The following is a 23,868-nucleotide window of genomic DNA, read 5'->3' as shown; positions in this document are numbered from 1 at the left end:
GTAATTTTTTTACTTTTAAGATTGCAAATGAAATCTTATCATATAATAATAATAATAATAATAATAATAATAACAACTACAAGGGGCACTCAGAGAGCACATATGCCAAAGTCCAACAGTCCCCTTATAAAACCAAATTCACTAGATCAAGCTTTGTATTTGGATCACCAAATTGCACACACTCACAAATATCGATTCCCTAAACAGATTTTTTTCATCAAGATCCATGAATCAAAACAAAACTTAAAAGTTTATTTTCTTTCATGGTTATTCATCAAGTCGTTTTTGCTTAATCTTGCTTACTAACAGACAAACATACAAATATAACTTCCTTGGCTGAGGTAATAATACTTTTTACAGCCGGTTTAATAAAATTATATGATTTTAAAAAAGTGCCATCTCTAAAAAGCTTTAAATTTGTTTTTGTAACTTCTGCTGTTAACATTCGTAGTGCAAAGGACAAGTAACTGCATATTCAAGGGGTGACTATAACACAGTCAATTAACCCTGATATCAGCCCATATTTCTCATTAATCATGCTGCTTACCAGCCATATGGCCCCAGACTCCAAGGAGGCTCTGAACCTATTTGCTGTGCACTTGACCTTGGCAAGACCCTGGGGAGAACACAAGTTTGAGTTCTGCTCTCCAGGATGTTGTGTTTTCCCTTTGTGCTGGTCTACTGCATAAATAGAGGAAGTCCCAGACAGATGAACAGAGCTCTAGTGATCAATACAGTGACCCACAAGTCATTTGTGCTTTCCACTTAAAGAAAAACAAATTACAGTTTGAATAAGAGTCATTCAACATCTAGTGATGGATAAGAAGTGTTCTATAAGGCTTGCTGCTTGCACGGCTTCAAGTCGTGCTCAAACAATTGGCAATTTAATCAGTTAGTTGATCATAGAAAATTATTCAATGATTTATTAATTTAAAAAAAAATCAGATTCTCAGATATTGTGTTGACAATTACATATAAAGCAACACATTTTCTTTCAACATTCCTGTTTGGTATTATTCAGCCTCGGTGGAGAAATGTGCTCTAAATGCCAAGAATTTTTCTTTTCTTTTCTGCACATAGATACTGATGTGATATATTTGGTCTTATCCATTAAGGCAGGTCATGTTGTATTTAAAACCACATCTAGTTTTGAGGCCTGGACAGAATGTGACAAAAAGTAACAAAAAGTATGTAAAGTATGTGATCTCTAATAACATCACCTCAAAGCTCAGAACCCTGCAATTTGTGAAGTGACAAAAGTGACAGAACTGATATGATGCACTGACTCACATTCGTATGACCGTTGCACTAAATCAGTATCCAATCAGTATTTCTTTGTCTGAGCGCTCCTTCCCTGCAGCACGTCTATCATTAAGTGACTCATTTAGGCCATCACAGGTAGGCCCACATCATAGCCCGCTGGTGGCTTTCAATAGGGAACGGAGGTCTTTCTACTGTAATGCATGCTGAAGTAGCCGAGGCTAATGTGACCCCTATAGTTTGGCACTGCATTAGTGCCACAAGACCCAGCAGTGAGCTTTTAACCTGGGGACGACAGGGCCATGATTATGTTCACCGCAGGGTAGGCTTGGCCAGAGGACGCTTGGCTTTACACACAATGGGACACACACACAATGTCATAGTGGACACCAGGGCAATTATCGGCTTTTGTATTTTTTGCAGAGTAGTTTCGGTTTTTGGAAAAGTTTTAAAATTAGATTAAATTGTATTTGAATCATGAATGTGTTTTTGTTGACATGTGGTCAAGTGAGGTATCATTTGATGGGGAGGTCTGGTGTTAAGTTCTTTTGGATTCAGACTGAAATCCTCTTCTTAACCGATCATTCCCCCCCAATGAAAAGAAAATAAACAAACATAAAAGTTCCTAAATAGATTCTAACTGCTGAAGATGTAATTGCTTGTAAATAAGTGCACCTACATGCATGTGCACACACATACTGTCGAATTCACACAAAAAAGGCACACTTTCTCTGTCCCACTTCCCTCCTTGCCACTATACATCAGCTCTACAGTTACCATGTTTACTGACTCTTTCTCTCACTGCCTCCTTTGCGTACACACACACACACAGGATCCAATCGTATTTCAAGATAATTCTCTCTCCCTCGCTCCTCTTGTCTCAGTATCCTGAGCCACTAGAGACTGAATGGGACACTGGGAAAGCTGATCTCACAGACACATATTCACACACACACAAAACTGCGTGTGGTCCCACCATTTCAGGCCTCACCGTATTTTCTAATGCTTCATCAGGCCCCAAGGTCAGGATCTCGGGCTTAAGACTAATCTTTTAAATTCTTCACTGTTTCACTCTCTTTTGTCTCATCACAAGTCACTTGCCCACCTTTACTTTTTTTTCTCTCCTACTGTTTCTTTTGTTTGAAAGATTTTACCTCTGTGTGTCTCCATCTTTCTTTTTATTTCCCTCCACTCTCCATTTTCTTCCTTCTCTTCCTCTTCCCCCCTTTGCATGATTCAAATCAGAATCCCCATGTGAGCACCTTGCTCTTGACCTAGCTTAGAAAGCTCCTGATTGCTTTAATAGCAGTCCTTGGATGTGGAAGGTGGGCGTCTTTAAGGAACTCTGGTGAGAAACGTGTGCACATGTGTGTGTGTGTGTGTGTGCAGTGCCTACAACCCAAGGGTGGTTGATTAGAACTGACCTCAAAGTGTTAGGAGAAAGAGAAGTACAAATATGCAAAGTGGACGTGTGTGCTTGCATAATTGGGGCAGAGAGGAGTGTAGCGAGGTCAAGTAGAACAAATGGTCGGCAGCGTGAACTCGAAGTCTATAAAAAACACAACACTCACCACATATATATGCATGTTTAAGGGGCACTGGTCACTTTGAGGTTAGAGAAGTGAGGCTGTGATGGAAAAAGTTGCCAGTTCCATTCCCCAGTCAGGGATGGCCAACAGTAAAGGCCTGTGGTTTGTAGTGGGAAGCTCCCAGATGGAAATGAGTGTAAGTGCGTGAAGCCTAGCATTACTGAAAAAGGAGCTTCTCTGCTTAGCCTGGACAAGAAAGATTTAAAATATCTACTGGCATCTACAAAAGTATAAAAGCAAGCTGCCGTGTTTTACAGAAGAGGCACAAATGTGCACCAGGCTAAGCCCCTCAACAGTGGGATTGCCCCAGCATTAGCCAAAGTCAGGAGCCCCAAAGTAAGGCCAGCTAAGGTTGGGGTGAGGCCTGGCAAACCCAAAGATTGAGTCTGAATTAGGCCCACCATTCAAAGCTAATGAAAAGAGTTCCTGAGCCTCCTATTCTCTGCCAGCAAATTGGGAGGAAATCTGGCTATTGTGCGGAGTTTTGAAGAGCCTGGCGGCGGGGAGGGGGCTGCACACTGTGCTTACCTATAGACGAGAGAGGAGACAAAGGGTCCTGGGACATCCAGGAGAGGCTTTGAAATCTCTCTTGGCTAGAGACAGAGGCAGCCTGGAGTAGCTCCTGCTGTAGAAAAGGTCAACAGCAGACACACCAAATTGGAAGCGGATTTAACTTGAGAGTCTGTAAGGCTATTTTTTAACTTCAAAAATAAAAAGTAACAGATTAACAATTGAAGACTAGCTTGTTTTTTATGTCGATGTGCTCTTGGATTGAATTTCCATATTTCACTCATAAAATCAGTTAAGTATTTTATTTGCCCTGGGGTGACTACACCTCAAATAGGAGAAGAGGTTGGTGAAAGTTGTCATTTCCCTCCTGAGGTCAGCTTAAATTAAGTTCACTAAGAATTTCCTTCAGTAAAATAAAATACAAAAAATGTCTGTCAAAACTTCTCACACCACCATGATCTCACCACTCAAACTATGAACTGTTGACGTCATGGACTCTTCCTTATGCCGCTCATTTATTTCCAGTTGACATACAAGCACGCAGAATCTTCGTTAATTTTATTTTCTGCGTGTGAATCCTTCTAAAGGGAATATGTGCATTATATAAACTGATAACAATTGAAACAAAACCTCAGCAATGTTGTCAATGCCCTGTGGAAATCTGACTTCTGCGGTTCCTTTGCCACGAGGCAGCAGAGCCTCTCAAATATGTTTGACAAACTGACACCAAAGCAACTCCTGATGATGATGAAGATGATGGTGGTGGTGATGATGATGGTGGTGGTGATGACGATGGCAGCCTTTTAGGAGCACTTTGATGGATGAGGATTGATGTGACCCATGTTGAATTGTGTGTGCCTACATACGTTTCTGTGTATGAGAGAAGACAGACAATCCCCCAGGCTACAGCACACACAAACACACTTTTTGATGGGCGGTGTTACACTGCAGCTTGCCTCTTCCTCATCAGCAGTGCAGCCCGGGGCTCTTCCGGAGTCTCTTACCCCTACGAGGGTCCAAACCCCCACCCACCCCCTGTCTGGCCTACTATACCAATGCCTCTCTTCTTATTTTCTCTCTTCTTTCTCTGTCTCTCTCTCATTAATCAATGTCAAGCCGTTCAACAACAAGGCCGACATTCTTTCCCTGCCTGCCTCCTCTGTTCCTCGTATATGTCATTGTGCCCTGACCCTCCCCCTTGCACCAACTCAGCGGCCACCATCATCCTTTCACATGGCCGCAGAGCTGAAAAACCCAGGCCCACACTGCCAACATGAAAGGTTGTTCAGAGGCAGCGTAAGGAACAGAGAGAAAAGCGAGGAGGAGACATTTCTCTCGCTGCTGTCTTTTCGTCTTCCCTTTTCCTTCCTGCCTTCCTGCAGCCGGGGGATAAGGAGGGAGGCCATGGTCATTTACATAATTCATGGGAGACACAGGAGAAAACGGCCATTGAGAAGTAAAAAAAAAGTTTGGATGGAGCGGTCATTGGGGGTAGAGGGATATGCATGCCCGCCTTTGTGCCCCTGGACCCATCTTCTCTACTTCTCTCCATTCATTACCAGTCCCCACACACACAGTCATTGTTCTGTGTTCGTCATTAACCTCTGGAACAAGTCGCCCCGCTTCTGTTCCCATCAAGACGCGTCTCCATGGGAAAGAAATAATTTCATCGTGTCTGGGTAAAGCAGGGAAATAGACATTTCGTGGACCCTTTTTGCTGATGAGGAGATTTTGATGAACATGCAATAAGCAAAAATCATTAACCTGTGTGTACTGAGAGGCAGGGTTTTGCTTAGATTAAATTAAACTTGATTACGGTGAGGTGATGCTGATGTTATACATAAGAACACATTCTCGGACACGTTCTCGTAATCTCGTGAATCTTAAAATCAGCACCCTCAGCTTTTCTACATGTCCACCGGGCACTTGTCAGTTTACCATTAACCACGGGTGTCCATTTCATCAACGTTCACGGCATTCCTTTTTTTTCCACACTGTATTTCCACTATTAACTTGAAAATAAGTAAAGCAAATCACAGACCATCCTATCACTAATACCCTCTTTAAAAACGTAACTGTCCACGTTTACATTGAATAATGAGACCACTTCTCGCATGAGCTCCTCGGCATGCCGCTTGTTTACAAAGACGCAGATTGTCTGCGAATCAGCCATCATTTGGGGGAAGCATGTACTTAGAAATCTGTGTTCTCTCTCCGCGTCCTCCTTCCATGGGCATCTGTATGTATTTGTTGTACTAATGAACGGAACAAAAGTTTTCCGGGGGGCCCTGCAGAAGAGGGGGGACGGTTTGTGAGGGAGAACAGCCGTGCTGAGGCTGAAGTGGCCTGCGCTGAGTGGTCAGTCGGCATGAGGTTGACAGTGAGAGAACAGAGGATAGCGAGAGTGATGGAGACTTGACCCCGCAACCTCTTCCCTCCTTTCTCTTGCCTTTTGCTCCAGCCCCTCCTCAACCCTTCTTTCGAGATGATAGATGACCCTCCCTCTCACTCATGTCAAAAGCTATTGCCCCTCCAGACCTATGCCTATTGTCTGCCCATGTGCACATGCATGCACACGCCACATACACACTATTGCAGCCGTCTAGTCAGTCTTGTCGTCAACCCAAGACAATCAGTCTTTTTCATCTTTACTCGTGTTTACCAAGACTGCAACCTTTCAACCTTACATGCGGACCTGCAGACCTTGTCATATTCAGACACACACACACACACTCCCCATCACTCCCACTGAGACCTTTACCTCCAGGCAGCAGGTATGGATTTGTAAAGAGTTGGAGATGAATGAAGGGAAAGACGGATCAGGAGAAGGGCAGGGAGTGAGGAGTGCAGAACGGACACTGGGCAGTAAATTACTTTGCCAATCAATCCTCCCCCTGGGTACCCTTGATGAAACCTGTCCAAAGTTCCGCCACTACTTTAAGTAACCTTCCTACAGTTTGTCTGCTGAGGGCTGGGAAATGGACTGGACAAACAAGTCGAAAGATTAAATGTTGCTGGGAGGAGAGAGTAAAAGAGAGTAAAAACAGAGAGGACTGTAGGAAGCAGGGAGAGAAACTGAGAGGTCAAGCTGGAAAGAAAACGTATGTGTGATGGGAGTGGGGGGCAGAGTTTGGATTGAAGAACAAGGAGAGGTGTGCTGCAGTGATGGAAAACTGGGACACTAGTAATATGAATAATGGAAAACTGTAAAGGCAGGTTTGCATAGAGGAATGCATCTTTTTCTTCTCACTTTATTCAAGTTTGGTTGCTTCTGACACACACACATGCACACAGCTCTGCTCATGGGTCTACATGGGTGGCATGACAGGGTGACACACTGTGACTTAAAACATGTGACACTTCCCAGTTACAGCACAGTGCAGGGATAAGGCTACAGGGATCTGTGGCTTGAGACTTACACACACACACAGACACAAAGACACACACACACAGACAAAATAACTTTTTAGCTCCTTTTTTATACTTTTTTCTTTGGTCTTCCCGACCACACATGCATGCAAAGCTGCCTTCCAAGCACACACTGCCACATGCACCCATAGAGCGTTTTCTGTTTTTACGCTTGTTTTCTGGCAAGTTTGAGAGTTTGTCTCTGCCCAGAACTGTGAAGGGAGAGTGAGGGCTGTTGGGAATGTTAATTTGGCAATTTGTTGTTTTATATAAGCAGGGGAGGGATGGTGGCAATGGTGCAGTGAGGGCAGCAAACACAGTCTGTGTGTGTTTGGGTCTGTTGGGGGGCTGGGGGGTTGCGGTGGAGGGGGGAGGGTAATGCTGGGTGACAAGGACCAGCTCAGTGATGCAGATGACTCCCAACCAAGTTATTTTTCTACGAAAGAATCGGGCAAAAATACCATGACGGTCGGAGAGCAAGAAGTGCCTCATGCCCATAGAAGGTATTAAGATGTCTCTGATACATAGCTGCCCTCCTCCTCCTCCTCCTGTTCCCCATGTCTCTTACTCTCAGTCATTCTCTCTCACTCCGAAATCTGGGATAGTGGCCAAGTGCCACCAAGGACACTAAGGCTAATAAATCATCCTCGTTTCAACATCTGCCCAGTCCCAAAGGGCTGCCCACTGCCGCCACCCCACCCCTTGTGAAGATGGGTCCTCATCTTTATTCCTCTTTCAGCATCCCTCCATACTCCTCCACCGACACCTCCCGCCCCTACCCCCCATCGGACTGACAAAACGTCTATTGTCCCATGCCCAAGTGAAGAAGAGACCCTCTTTTCCCCTCTTTGACAAAAGCCGTCTGAAGCCAAGATGGGGACTGCCAGCCGAGATGCCTGGGACCCGGCAGGGGTGCCCCCTCTCCTCCATCTACTCCCCCCCCTTCGCCTCCTGGGTCATCCATCCCTTGCTCATGCTCTCTTTTTTAGTTTTAATACTCCCCTCCTGTGCGGGTCACTCACTCAGCTCGCCCCTCACCCTTTTCATAGTGGTGAACTCTCAGCCCTGCATAAAGACATCAAGTGACAGCAGTGAGAGAAAACAGCCAGATTTGGCAGAAAGAGATATTCGACATGGCTGTCAGTGGCCATTCTGCATGCCTTTTGTTCACTTGGGTGTAGTTGAAATAGATAAATAAACAGTCATAGGCTGAAAAGCCGGGATCAGGAGCTTGTCGCATTTATTCATATTGAACAGAGAAGAAAAAGAGGCAAAAACCTGCTGCTGCCAATTAAGAAGAATAAGACAATACTCAATTCACGGTGTTTAGATTTGTTTTCATGGCTGAAGCTAAAACTAACCTATTCAGTGTCTTTCTGTGCTTTGCTCTAAAGATGGCAGCAGGTCTTTAGCATTCTCAGTGTCTCCATGTGGCAAAGAAGATCTGGGAAGTCGTCTCTGGACTCATCAGTTAAGAAACACTCTCTCCACGGTTACTCACAAGGCTTCATTTACTGTGAATGCATGGCACTTTTTCCCAGCACCTCCATCTCACCCCCAACAACGGGGAGTACCGCCCATAACTGTGCACGGGCCAGCCTCTCGCCACATTCACAGGACTGTCTGCACATCACTTTGAGTTGTAAAGAGACTTTGAAGATGATGTCTGCCAGAAAATGTACCATTGCAAAGACGTGTTATTTTCAAATAACACCATCACAATTTAAGGACAAAATAGACAAATTAAATAAAACCTTTATCTATATTTACAAATTTACACCTGCTTATTCTTCTGTACCGCTACAGTTTATGGAAAATATATTTTATCTTCTCATTACTAAATGTAGTGGAGTTATTAACTCTCACATAAAGAAATCAGACATTGTTTTACAATATTTTGTTTTATTTTTCACTGGCTGTCCTCAAATCCCAAGTTTATGCAAATATTTTCATTTTACCAAAACTGCTGAAGCAGGGAAGACCGTTTACCATCGAGGTCCTGTGATGAATTAGTCAATTAGTGTTAGTGGCATTTTTTGTTTCATATTTTATTCTGAATTATGTAGATGGAGGCACTGTAATTAATGTTTTTTTTTCTTTTTCGTGGTTGGCTCATTATGCATGGAAATGTATTTGCCTTCAATTCAGAGCTTTGAGTGTTTTCTCATTAAAAGTGGCATGGGTTTCAGGATGTGAATACATCTCCATCAAGGGTCTCTTGATAAACATTGTTTACTGCATTCCACTATGCATTTCGACTCCATTTTGTTCTTTGCGATTTCCCTCAACATACTGGTGATCAGAAAAAGTTCATATCAACATATCGTCGAATTAAAACTTAAAATGTTCTTTTCCTGTAGGCTACCCATAGTCGCTCTCAGCTCTTCTCTACCCTACAAAACATTTAGATTTCCAATTAGCCTCTGAGAAGAATGGCTAATTTACCACAGCGAGCAGACGCCTGATGTCTCAATCTGCCCGCTGTCAGCACTGTGAAAAGGAGTACTCTCATGAAGGCACACACACACACGCACCATCCCATAAAAGACAACATGCTGCACTGAGTGTGAGGGGTAAGAAAAGATCAAATCCAGAATGGGGAGTAGAAGAAGAAGACATTTTTTTTATAAATTAAAACAAATTAGGTAAGCATGTTGAAAAAAATCAGTGAAGAGGGGTCTCATTGAGGCACTAGAGCGGCAGGACAGGCAGCAGTTCAGCAGTGGCCCCAGATTGACTCGTCTGTGAGTGGATAGCCAGCCAGCTCCTCCACACAACACCCACATTGTCCACTGTGCCAACGAGCCAGAGCAGCACTCCACTCCTCAGGGGGCTGCCTGAGATGAACACATTATAGATACATGTTAGCCTTGGCTCGACCTTCTGTACACTGTGTGGAGCACTCAGCGGAAAGGAGATGGAGGACGGCGGGAGGAGCTGAGAAATGAAACGCACATGGAAGTTGTAGAACGCTACAAAAAGGATAAGTCTATCCGACAGCTTAACAGCCTCAGAAAAAGGTCTTAAACAGTCTTATAAAGTGAGCAGTCCTATCACTCTTGGGTCTGCTGAAGTGAAAAAAAATCTGTGAAACATGAGGGGGTGAAAACAGACGGATAAAGGGAGAAAGACTCCATTTTACGAGACAAGATGTTCACGCGAATCCTTTGGGTTCATACACTTGTGGTTTTAGCTTTGGATTTCTGTCAGAATCAACTTATGAGACCCTCCATTTTCTTTCTTTGCACCTTATGTGGCCCCTTGTATATTTTGATGGGAAACCTCAAGCTGCAGCACTGTCATGCATTGTAATGGTCACTAGCAAGTGGCCTCGGCCCTGATAGGGATGGAGAAAAAACTCCTGTCTGGCTCCCAAAACCCAAACAACATTAGCAACACTGTCCTGTTTCTCCCATGCTCCATTTTCCAGCTCGCTCTTAAACACACACAGTTGCCCACAAAATGTTGTTGTTTCAGCTTCTATCTCTCCACTGTCATTAACCAGAGACAGACTGACTGTCACTCCCCTCTCTGTCTTTGTGTCTGCAGCCAGTCCCTCATTCACTTAAGGCCCATCAGCGGCCACAGTCTTTATCTTGCCCAGGGCAGCCCTGTGATAAAACTGTTAACAACACTAATGCGTGGCGCGAGTGAGCCACTGGAGCTACCACTGTCAGGGTCAGTAAGTCAGGTCAAGGGCTTTTAACATCTGGCTATGTTGCATCGAATATGCTCCAGCTCCACTCTATGTTCCACATACTGTGTCTTTCCTTTTCTCTTTATTCAAAGTCTTCAAACTAACCCATTCCCCCATTCTCTGCTTTCCAATGCTAACAGTGTGGGGAAAAGGGGAAAAAAACCTTGACAGAGCTCGGCAGAACTGAACGGGGCCTTCCCTCCCCACGTGCCTTAGGGAAAACACTGGTGTTATTTTAGAAATCACACTGTTAAAGATTAATGTGGGCCTGGAGGAGTGTGTCATCGTTCCTTAACGACAGTGCCGAGACGCTGAATAAAGCCGGCACTGTGTTCTGTCCCACAGCCCAAGGACAGATAAGTTTCTTCTCACCAAGCTCACTCGTCACACTCCCTCCTCCTTTCTCCAATAACTCTCTACCTAAGTCATCTATTACAGCCACAGGGGCCAAAAGAGAAAAGATTTAATGAGGAAACTACTCCAAAATCAGTTGTTTCCATGCTGTTAGTTTACTTTTTCCCTTTTTGTTATTTTGTTATTAGAATAGAATAAGGCGTGGGTGAAGGATAGCATACGCTCTGGCTTTGCAAATATAAAAACAATGAAAAAAGGGTCAAGAGTGTTCACAAACATTTTCCATGCTGATTGCTCTAGTTAGATGACTAATGGAAAGTCCCGGCTCCAAACTGTGACCATGCAACTCCCCCAATAAAGTCATCTGTCATCATCCCGTGGAGTGGACAGACAGACAGCTATAAACCAAGGTTCAGAGACCACAACAGCTCATCCTATCTGCAAATATCATACCTTTGTTTTTCTTAGGATGTGATAATATCAAAAAATAAAACCAGTATCACTGACACCAATGAAGATAATAATGATAAGAGTTTTAACTGCTGATGATGCCAATGATATAAGACCTATGAGGTTTGATGAGTCTCAAGTCTGAGGTGTGCAAATGGGACTTAGTATCCCTTGCTGAAGGTTTCTTGCTGATAACGGAAGCGCTCGATAAGCTGGAGATCATCAATCTTAGTGACAGAGATAGTCTCTGCTTAACACTAATAGGGTTGTAAAGGGCCTTCACCTTATATGGCCCAGCTAATAAACTCATTTGTGATGAGCCCGAAGGTCAACTGAATAGAAATTCAAATTCACCTGCACATTAATTATAGGTTTGGTCTTTGACAAAGTGCAGATAATTTGGTAGTCTGACATATCTGTGATGGAGTAGTCAAAATCATGATGCTTCATACTTACGTTACAGTTCTGGTTTATATGTCACAGTAGATGTTGGACTTTGGATTGATGAGGTATCCGTCAGACTTTAAAATTCTCCTTGGCAGTGTGTCGCACCACAAAGTCCAGTCTAATAAGCAGGTTTTACATTCAGTGTCCCAAGACAGTCGGCAGCATCATACAATCGCTTTTGCAACATCATTACCACACAGTCTTTTGAAGTCTTAGACTATCCCTGAAATTATCAGCGACACTTTAACTCATCTCGGGTTTTGATGGCAAAAACATCAGACAATGGCCTTTGTACAAGGGAGTGGGACCGTTACATTATCTCCACTCAATTATATCTCCTTCGATGAGTCTTCAAGGCCAAATCATAAAGACTGAGGACTGAGGCTCCAAAGATGCAACTGTATCATTGTCAAGAGGTGGTTGACTTGATGTTTTTAATCCTCCAGTGCTACTTTCATCTCAGACACAAAGGTGTCGATCTTTTATGAAATTTGAGTAAACAGGACAGTGGTGAATCGTGATTACAATGTTCTGGGACATTGTGGCCGTCTAATCACTTTCATTAGCTACATAAATCATGGCAGCTTGACATTTATTGTAGAGGTGATGGGTTGATCCTGTGGACTTGGAGACAGCTCTTATGATGATTAATGTTGCTATCTCTTGAGAGCAAGGATAATTAGAGCGTTTGTACAGAAAGCCAGAGGGAGGGTTTAAAAGAAGAGCTTGCTGCATGATAACTAACATCAAACTGAGTGAATCAATGAGAGGTGCAGGGTCATTTCTCACTTACATGTTTACATGGACAACAATATTCCACCGACTGACATCATTCTGCGTAAGACATTATTTTGATCATGTTAATGAGTTGGGAATAGAATATTGTATTCATATTCCCGTTAACATGTAACGGAACATAGTGATATTATGACTGATGTCAACATTACATCCTAATAATTGTCTATAGTCCAACTTGGTCATGCATTGAAGACTGTATGTTGATGTCAAAAAAACTAAAGTCAGAATACTCCATATGTCTTCATTTGATTGTTGCTTATTCTGACTCTGACCTCATTCTTGTTAAGGTAATCAAAAAATACTGTTTGCATGGCAGTGTCTCATTTAGACTATTGTCTATATAATGGTAAATATTGGGATATTGGTGTTTGTTCTAGTGGTATTGCTTCTCTTTGAATTTGTGTGTTTAGCCACAGTTTGTATGCCCACCCATCCTTTTCTATGTGAACGTGATATCTTTGGAAGCCTTGAGGGAATTTCATTGAATTTGGCAGAAGTGTTCACTTGCTCTCAAAGAAACTGATCAAATTTTGGTGATCAAAGACCAAAGTCATTGTGACCTTACAAAAAAAAAGTTTTCAACCATAACCCAAGACTTATTATTACACATGCTAATTGTGACAGCATTTCACACAAATATCTGGATGAAATGACTGATTGATGATGATATGTCATACCCAGAAGGTAAACTTAACCGTGACATCATAATGGTCTGCAAGAACTTTTCCAGCTATTATTCAATACCATGGCTCAGGACCATAAGGGGGAAAACACACTCATTACCTTTGATTATATTACTTCCAAGTCTACTTTTTATATATTATATGAGTCTGGACAGACGTGGATGGAAATTTCAACCTAACTGATTTGCGGAGACATACAACTGTGAGGCGGTAATTCTAGTTGCCAAGTGGATGGTTAGGTATAGATCATTTTAAATGGTCTAGAAATGGTTGTTACGAATGCAGAAGCCTTTATACCATTATAGGGAATCTTTTAAATTGTTCATGTACTTGCCGGCTGGTGAAAGTTGAGAATTTGCAAACAACCAGCCACCATGATTTAGGGGCCATTATACGCTTATGCAACTCAAGTTCGTATTTTTTTCTTTGGGTTCCTCACTGGCCACCATAGTAAAAGAAACCATTTGTGGCTCGTATCTCCAGACAGTATCTTTGGGCAGTAACAGCCGGCCTAACTCCTCTGATCTTTATATGTTTCCACCATGTAAATAATCTGATTGGCCACCAAAACAAATCACAAGGATAAACAGCACAGTAGTTACAGTCCATTTGTTATACACAAATGCTTTTTGTGTTTTAATTTAACATCATACTCAAAATAATACACTTGCTAATAGCCATCATTAGAACAATTATGCTGCCATTATTATTGTTGGTATTTATATCTTGTGCGTGCTTCATTCAGTAGTAATGGCATTGGAATTAAACCTTAAAAAAGCTTTTGATGTAATTTTTCAAATTGCTGAATAGCATTGTAGGTGGATGGCTGAATCAATCATGTAAAGGACGGACAAACATTATGGATGGATCAATTTCAGTAAAAGGAGGGATGCCTTCAAATTTAACAGATACAGTGATTAGTGTCTTATTCATTTTAGGTACATGTTTTTTTTAGAATAAATCATAAGAAGTCGAGTATGTGTTCAAGTCTTCTGGTGAAGTAAAAGCAGCTAAAAACACAGACCTACCTATTTAACAAAGATCGTCTTAAGAACACTATGATGTGTTTACTCTTCCTCAGCACACGCTGCTCCATTCACCTCTGTCCCACTGATGACTTAACATCTAAGCTCCACGTCTTCCCTCCACAGAGGCTACACCAGCACAAAAGGGCCATTTAGAGAGTGAAGACAGGCTAAAGATCTAAGTTGATACTTACAGTGTACAGTTGACCTGTTGGAGGCATTTGATATTTAATCTGCACAAGTGTTACTACTTACTGTTACTGTAATTATCTAATTGTCAAACTATGTATTCAATTTGTCTTGGTTTGGTGTATCAGGTCAAAGTCATCTCAAAAGTACCAAGCTCCACACAAACAAAAACACACTCATACCCCTGAGCAGGAAATCCATGGTCAGGCCTTGTTTATTTATCTGTTGGAGAAATCTCATCAGCGAATCACTCTGCGTGTCTTTGGCCTTCTCAAGCATTGCCATCATGTGTAGGGCTTGACCTCTGCATAAACCTTCAGAGCCCTGAAGAAAGCCCCTGCTTGTCCAGGGCACCGACCCATATATACATGCACTTAGCCTCCAAGTCACTGGAGACTTTTCACTTCTATGTTTGGGCCAGCGCCCAAGCTTCTTGTATATATGTGAGCTTATGTGTATGTGATTCAGAAATGCTGGGAAGCCACAGGGCAGATTCGCAGGAGGATGCACGATGAACTTACAGAAACATGTAAAGATACAAATGAAAATGTGCTCACAGAGACTAACCTTTCCCCTCAACTCCTTCCATCGTGTAGCCTTCTCGAACTTCTATCCATGTCCAATCTTCAAATTTGAGCCAACTTGTCTTTCCTGTATGTATATTGAATTTGAAGAAAAAGAGAGTAGGCCTACTAATGGAAAGCTACCAAAATCTGACTGTTTATGTTGAAATATGCAAAACTTGTATATACTTAACCAGCCCACGATAAATTATATGAAATATACACCCAATTATCTATCATCCTGCGACAATATCTCTGTGGCTGCTGTCCAGAAAAGGCCGTGATGTGATGAGAAATACCTTCTCTGTGTTTCCTTATCCTTTTTTATCCAACTTAAGGAACTCTGAAAAGATTCATCTTGGCACTCGACACAGGGACAGACAGTGTGGTCTGCCGTATGTTTCTAAATACACAAACTCACTTTCCAAGGGTAAATCTAGATATGAAACATATTGCAACATTGCTGAGCTGAAAAGCCAATATCAGATTTATGTGGCACATAAATGTTAACATAAATATATGCATATAGGCTGTGTAGGCATCTTGCTCAACTGAGATATGTGAAATGAAAAGTATCCGGGGCGTGACCTTTGATTCATTCTATGTGCCCTCAAGTCAAGACGCTAAATCTTACTCTCATAACTGCCTGCTTGCCTCAGGGCAATATGTGTCATGAGAAGAATAGCAGATCATTAAAAATAAGGCAATATTATTTTTCTTCCTGCTACCATGTATCGATAAACTGCAACCTTTATCAAAATGAAGAGGGAGGACGTGATATATCATTATTTGAAAGGCATGGCACAGCAGCTGCTGATGCTGTGTAGGCAATCCTCTTAGGCCAAAAGGTAGCATTATTTATAGGACCTCAACCCTGCAGCTGTCACAGCATCTGCTAGCAGAAGATCTATCGGCGCACCCTTATTCACTTATGATTATTACTGATCATCTGCCCAAATGACTTATCAATAAAGCGGAGGCCAAGCAGATAATTTATCTGTATGCTTCTGTCGATATCAAGTTCAGAGTCAATGGCCTTAAAAGGGTAAGGGACCTTGGACATTAGATGATGGATTGCTGTACAAGTCCGCCATGAAAATATGACCCTTTTAATAAATTTGCAGAATCCAGCTCTCTTCTGCCTCCCTCCACCTCCCTCTCACTCTCTTTCATAAAAGTGAGCTTCTTTCCAAAGGTTTGTTTGCTGACTAAGTGCAAACCTCACCTTGTAACATCACTTTCTTGTAGAGGAAAGACTTCAAAAGCCTCAACTGTCAAACCAATGAGCACAAATATTTGATCCGTTCATTTGTACCAAGTGTATAATGTGTGACACCTAGACCACACATGTCTATACAAGACGGGTGAATCATAACTGAAATGATGAGACAAGCCTGTCCGGGGTCAATGTAAACTCTGCCAGGATAACTCACTATGACATTCTCTTCATAAATCACACAAAGACTCTTAGGACATACGGGGTCATTGCTCGTTCTGTAAATATCAGCCATTTATGTTTGACAAGTGGCCGTGACTTTCCACAGTCGCACAATGGTCTTGAGTGTTTACCTTCCAAATCTAACCTTTGTGCGCTAAGCTCTATCTCACCAACAGTTCTCAGTTCCACCACAGGCCGCACCCTGTTTAGTCCCATCTGGATGTAGGGTTGGGTAACAGTGTTAGCTTTAGCTCGGTGTGATAAGTGTCAAGCCAATCTGATCTCTCCTTTTTCTCTCAGACAATGGCTCCCTGTGCATTCCTTTGGCATCAGGTTTATTTTTTGCTTTTACTAATGAACTGTATAATATTCTCACATTAAGCTCCACACTAAAGTGGAGATAGCGATAAGGAATCAAACAGTGATTATGCTCATAATCACCTTCTAGACCAGCTATAAGACAAAGAAAGAGAGAGAGACGGAAAAGTTTTCTATCAGCACTCTCCTTCATGTTTGCCTTGGCCGAAGCACTTCAAGTCTTCCACTTATTAAAATCATCATAAATATATTCTATCTGATGGACGCCCAGCTTCCTGGTATTTAGCAGTGCAAATTTCTACCCTGCTTCCTTCTCCTCTGGCCTTAGTCTTCCCACCACCCTACTTAAGCTCTTTGAGCAACCTCATTGTTGAGGCATGCTTTTAAGAAGTCATAGTACTGGTCTTGTTTTGGGTCAGCTGTCAAGGCCCCTATCTCTGGGACGTCCCAAAATAGCCCTATTTTACACCATTTTAAAGGACAAGCCAGAGAAATGACTTGGAATTACAACCAGGCACCATCTGACTTGATCCTAACAAGCAGACTGAATCAGACGTCTATCCTTAGTCAAACAATCTCTAACAGATTCTGGCAGGAAAGTGTAAAAGGTTCATTATCAGGAAGTTGAAATGATAGCAAGAGACCTCAGAGAAAAACACTGGAGACTTGATATCTCCATTTCTTTTTCTTCCTTTTTTGGGCAGCTGTGTCCTTTCATTGATTGTGAAGTGTTTCGATCAGCTTTGTTAGTATCTGGGAGTCAAAGGAATCACATCCATTTGTTGAGATCATGTTTGACATAATGGCTTGCTCCTATTTTTAAGGCTCCAACAATGAGAAACAGAGCTTCCCCTCTCATTTTTCTCCTTTTTTCTTCTTTTTCACTGTCTTGACACAAATACACTTTCTTTGCAGTTTATTATTCAACATGACCCACAGAGAAAGACCGCTTTCTCTCTCATCCATGTGTCAAAAAGATCAATAACCCATCCAGGGCATTACCACCACAATGAAATCCTGTCAACTTGCCAAGAAGCTGCAAAAGTTCCCAATAAATGCGTAGCAAAACTTTCAATTTGTGGTTTTCTTGGTGTGGCTCTTGCAGCCGATGGGTTGTCAGTCAGGGCCCTGGTTCAAAAAGCCCTGAGGTTTGTTTGCTGCTGGTTCTTTTTGGAAACTTGTGGCTTTGTGACATCCGCAGCCATCCATTGGGCCGTGTTGCTGGATTGCCTCATATTATCCAGAGTTGAGGAGAATTGTTTTTGGCAACAGAATGCTAACATTTTCCTACGGTACAAACCTCCAAGTGGGGCCCTCTTCTTCTCCTTGTGCCTGAGGATGATGATCAGCAAGCTTTGTAAGGTCCTTCTCTAGTTGCTATGGCTACTTACTCAGCCTTCTCATTGGTAAGCTGTATGAGTAGAGGATTACTGTATGGGTCATTCTATCATGCTTTGACTTAAGCTGTACATGTAAAGCCACCACATGTTCTTCGTGGTCACATACAGGCCCCCCTTGTCTTTTTTAGACATTAAATAAGTTCTGGAAATAAACTGAGTGGGACTTTGCTCTGTCATGTGTTTTACGCTGTGACAGGTCTTGTAAAAACAATGAGGCAGTCCACACTGAGTGCCTCTCCCCATGTCGTGTTTTCTTTTGTCCACTTGGTCATCATGGCATGTCAATACGAATGGTGCTAAAGTGGAGTTGAAAAACTCCTGACTCTGTCCAATAACAAAAGCTGCGCTATGAGACACTAATAATGGTGGGGTTTTCCCTCCGGCCTAGTGTGAAAGCGCACACCACAGACATGGTAAGATATACATACACAAACACACACATTTACGCATACCCCTAATGAGGGTCTGGACAGCTCTTGGTGGAAGGATTCTGCAGGTGGCTGCTCTTTCATCAAGCCACAACTGGATTTGTTTATGTTTGAGGTCATATGGGCCAGGGAGAGAAATCTGTAAGCCCAGACTCAGTCTAACACGCACTTTCTATTTCTAATTACCCTCGCTTCACTGTTTTCTCTTTTCCATAAGGCATATTGACATGTCAGCATTCAGCAGGCAAGATACAGAACAAATGGACAGTTTTACCTCTCTCTGTGTAGTGGAAAATCTATCCCTCTCAACATAGGCCAGTCTCTATGTGGACCTGTCTCACCGACGCAGAGAAAAGTCACTTTGAGATGATGGTGACACATGCAATAAATCATAGGACTGCCAGTCAGCAGCCAATCACATTTTCCTTCTCTAATTAATAGCTTATTTATTTGCTTGGCGGGGTCCTACTGCAAGGCTAAGCTATTCTGTGTGTGTGTGTGTGTGTGTGTGTGTGTGTGTGTGTGTGTGTGTGTGTGTGTGTGTGTGTGTGTGTGTGTGTGTGTGTACAGTATCCCAGTGTTGAAAGAGCTTCTCCACCTGTCTTTGTGTTAGTTATTGTCATCATTGCTCGTGCCCCTGTGTTTCAAGAACTGGAAACCTTGTTCAAACACCAATCTTTAAATTCTACTTTTAACAAAAAAAGTTTATTGGACCACGTTTAAACAATTTAGAATTCAAAGCCAAGAAGTTTTACAATTAGCATTTTTCCTGACAGTCAGCTCAGTGTTTGTAGACCCAGAGCTGATGTTTGGATGATAAAAAGCCCACACAGTCCCGACCCCCCACCTGAGGCTGAAAGACATTAAGGAATCAGTAAAACCACTCATGTCTGCTTGCATGTCTTCTACAGTTTTAGGTTACTCTTGCACAATTTGATACATACACATATTTACACTTGGCATGTAGCTCCCATAGAGCAGGGGGAAAGTCCAGAAATTGTCTTATACTTGTTGAACGCCTGGTAGCATTTTAGACGACCCAGCCAAGCTGTTGGTTTTGTAAACTGTTGCAGCTGGTCTTGTGCATTACAAGAAAGGGGAAGTGTGCTTGCTCGCTCTCTCTCTCTCTCTCTCTCTCTCTGTCTACTTTGTCGCCACGTTTAAAGTTCACAAGCACATTTTACCTATAGTCCAGACATAGTAACCTAATTTATCTTTCTGAAACACTTTTGGATAATTTCAACTAATGAGTAGTCATTTGTCCACCAATGGTCGATAGATTTCTAACAGGAAACTTTAAACAAATTGAATTACCAGGTTATTTTTTTGGGATAGGAGGAGGCTTCGGTGGGTAATTCTGCTCCTGGTAAAAACCTCCTGAAATGTTAACACGGAGTAAATCCTAATCAGCAGAAACAATGACAACAATGTTGGTGAAGACAAGAACTCACATTAGGATGCGATGTTGATTCGCAGCCTAAATTCCATCTATTGTTTTTTTTCCATATATTGTAATTTTTATTGAGAGACCCCTAGAGGCAGAAAAGTATATTATGCATTTACAATATATATGCTTTACAGTACATTACATTACCATTCACCCATTCACAAACACATTCATGCAGCGCACCTATATGTAGCACTTTTTTCTATGAGGGGCAATTCATGGTTCAGTATCTGGCATGACTGGAATCGAACCACTGACCACCAACCCCTCAACCACAGCCGCCCCCTTGTGTAGAGCAGTGAGTGACGTCAGGCAGAAATAGTGGTAAAATTACTCATTAGTTAGTTTGCCTTGAAGTGTCACTTTTAGTTGGTGTGGTGTTTGTGGTTCTTACCTCTAAGCTCTTGGGATGAAATTGTTGGGCATGTTTTGTGTCACAGTATTTATTTATTTATTTATTTTACCAATCTTTAAAATGGCCAAAGAAGCAAACTGGTCTCACACTTTCTCCAGGAAATGTATTTCTACCCATTCTAAACATGGTTTCCATAGTCAACCTTTTTCTGTACCAGTTTTAAACATGATTTTTCACTTTAATTTAACTCCCAAGTCATCTGAGTCAGGTTATTTGGGTCCAAATTAAATCGTAGTTTGTTTCGAAGGACTAGAGTTGACAGAGGTGTGACGAGACAAATGTGAGCTCATACGCCCAGAAATTCATGCACACAATTCATATTTCCCTCCTGTGAATCGAAACCTTGTATAGAGAGGTGAATGAAAAGAAGTTGCTGTATGCCAGCTTTCAAAGAATAGCTCCACAGATTCCATAGCAGATAAATGTCTCTTTCCCAATCAGAGTGGGCCACATTGGTTTAGGAAATACAAACTTTATTACGCCAGCTCTAATATAAAGGCCAGTCTTGTCGCAATAGCCAAACAACACGCCTACTGTGAAAGGGCAGATGGGGAGGATAGGGAGCAGGAAAAGGGAGGCTCAGATATGCCGTGTGTCAGTGCTTGAGGAAGTTTTATAGGCCTAATTTCACTTAAACTCAGCTAAGTACCGAGGCGATCCCCCGCACCCTACACCTAAAACTGCTCTGAAAACAGTCTGCATCTCTTCTTTGATCCTCGGCTGCCATCAATGGGCTTCAGAGAGGGAGAGAAAGAGACAGACGGTCAGGGCGAGACTCTGGGTTGCCATTATATGTGAAATGCTCCCTCATTGCAGCAGAGCAGCCCCATCTCTCCATCATTCCCCCACTTCCCTCATTTCCTCTGGTAGACACTGGGAGCATTCTACCACCCATCTGCCCCCAGTAAATATTGCTTGAAGGCTTAATTACACAGACACTCACAGACACACACAGAAACAGTCTCCGCGAGAATTTCCTGCAACGCTGAAGCAGAGAATTAACGTCAAATCTGTGGGGCATTCATTCATCAGAGAGGGTGTGTGTGTAGTGTTGTGTTTGCATCTGTGAGTGTGTTTTTGTGACCTCTCAGACCATTATTATATCCCTCTGGTTACATTTGTTGCCCAGAGGCTCTGTGTGATGAACTGTGAACACCCTGTGCTCATGTCATCAAGCGATGGTCACAAGCCGTGACTGAAGCTCCATGAAGCACGGCAGTCGATATTCTCTTTTAATGAATCAGCAGATTTTCTTCCCAATTGGGGATCATTCTTGAACATTAATGTGGGTTTGATACCATAAAGCTTTAACAAATGCTTTGTTTTTGTGTGTTTTCATCAGATGATGAATGACCATGAAGAGACCTCCACTGACAGCTGCATGAAAAAGGTAAGACAGTTACATCTGTACCAATCTATCTCTGTACCTCTTTCCAGTGTGACATCTACGCTGGGAATTTGGATTTTGTAGCAAGCACAAATTTCCAGATACATTTTTGTGTCTGAATTCATGAAACAAAACGTTTCCCCTGAAACCTGTCCAAAAGGACATGCTGTACACTGTCGATGTCTTTACACATGGACCGCCAGTTGCAGATGTGTTCTTCCATTCTGATAAATAAAATGCATTAAAATGTCTGAGGCTCACATGACACCCGCACTTTTAATTACTGCTACATAAATAGACAAGAAAATGTATTTCCATACAAGCTTTTTACTTTTTTTTTTACACTGGATTCAAAGTCTGCCTTCCACTTCTACGTTTGCTCATCGAGAAAGACTAACAGACAATGATCTACAATCCAGGAAACCCTCTCTTCACGCTGACACTCACACACACACTGTGACCGATGCTTACCATTGACTAGTCACTGACCACTTTATGAGGTGATAAATTTACTGAGGAGGCTGGGCAGTTAGTTTTTTACGGCCAGTGTCGCCCGGGTCAAGACAGGATGGCAAGAGAGTTCATGTCCATCTAATCGTCCGTGAAAGAACAATGGCGGCTGCAGAGTTGACTCTGTCTATAGAACGACCGGAGCCATGTAGGCGTAGCTCCAGCTCAAGTCAATCGTGTTAGTCGAATCAGAAATCTGAAACTGCGACAGTGGTAAATTAAGTGATTTTTTTTTTTCCATCAAATACTCACTTACTACCAACTTACTTCTACTTTCAAATACCTAAACCTAAAGGCCTATTAATGGATTTTGTCTTAGAAATTCACAATATAATATAAATCATGGATTCATGTTGGTAGATAAAATAGAGCAAAAAGCATTTGTTCTTCTGAGTGGCATTCTATGGATGCTGCCTTGAACGTTTTAATGGATATGGATTTAGTTATCAGAAGATATTAGAGCTGAGATTTGGACTCAATCTCCAAAAGTTCCTATTTGACTTTTGCCTCATCTCACATGACAGGATGGTCAAAACATCAGGAGCAGAACTAATGGTGGACTACATCACCATGAGAAACACAGCTCCCCTTAATAAAAGCAGTGTGTGAGAGGAGTGAACATGTTTACCTCACCTCATGAACAACCTCAACAAGACGTAATTCACTTCAAATCCCCTTTGGTGTAATTGACAATTATGACCAATTTTGTCCTTAGAAAAACAGAGTCACGTAAATTTGCTCATTTGCATATCAGGTCAAGGGTCTTGAGGCTGTACCCTCTATAAACACGCAGCCATGCAAATCACAGACTGCTTGGTTGATTTGAAATCCTACATTAGTCAATGAGCTTATTTTAAGAGCTGACCACAGGTGGTTTGGGCTGTTCCCTGTTCCCCACATGTTCATACAATGTGGAAAAACCTGGATGGTTTTATAAACTACCTGACCACCTTACACGTGAGAGTGGCCCGTGCACTCCACTCAGCACACACAGGCTTTTCTATGTTCACAAGTGCATAGGCATGTATAACAGTGCTGTATATGCACAGATAGGAGCATGAAGTTGTCATAGAGAACTCAGACATCAAGTACACTTACCTTTAGTACCTAAAATCAAAACACACACACACACACACACACACACTGGCCACATCTCATTATGCAGAGTGTGAGTTGCGGTGGGCCCTCATCGGGCGGTGGCAGACCACATGCCTGTTATGAATATGAATGAAATTATGCATGAGCCATTCCGTATGACATGACTCATTCATCCACATCGTGCAGTCACACACAAACACAGGGCACAGGCACACACACACACACACAGACAAATGTACACATGCACGTCTTCTTTCTCCCGCCGCCACTGTGTCATTACCACCGCTATGCTTGATTAAGGTAGAAGGTTAATTGAGTTGTAGCTTGTGAATAAACTAGTTCACTGCTGAAAGCTGTGTGTGTGTGTGTGTGTGTGTGTGTGTGTGTGTGTGTGTGTGTGTGTGTGTGTGTGTGTGTGTGTGTGTGTGTTATTAGATCTAATTTGTTGCTGCAC

The 23,868-nt window shown here is 42.3% G+C and overlaps 1 protein-coding gene across 8 annotated transcripts in view; it reads left to right on the top strand.

The window, feature by feature from the left end:
• The window catches only part of prdm16 (PR domain containing 16), a 177,544-nt gene that overhangs the window by 73,019 nt on the left and 80,657 nt on the right, over window positions 1-23,868 (top strand). For all 8 annotated transcript variants that reach the window (XM_069526109.1, XM_069526105.1, XM_069526103.1 and 5 more), the window contains exon 3: window positions 21,762-21,809. In XM_069526109.1, coding sequence (XP_069382210.1) covers window positions 21,762-21,809 — 48 coding nt within the window. The remainder of the gene's footprint in view (window positions 1-21,761; window positions 21,810-23,868) is intronic.

Source organism: Paralichthys olivaceus, chromosome 6 (assembly GCF_024713975.1).
Source record: "Paralichthys olivaceus isolate ysfri-2021 chromosome 6, ASM2471397v2, whole genome shotgun sequence".
Classification (NCBI taxonomy): domain Eukaryota; kingdom Metazoa; phylum Chordata; class Actinopteri; order Pleuronectiformes; family Paralichthyidae; genus Paralichthys; species Paralichthys olivaceus.
The sequence above is the reverse complement of the archived record's forward strand: the minus strand, read 5'-3'. Positions and strand labels throughout refer to the sequence as shown.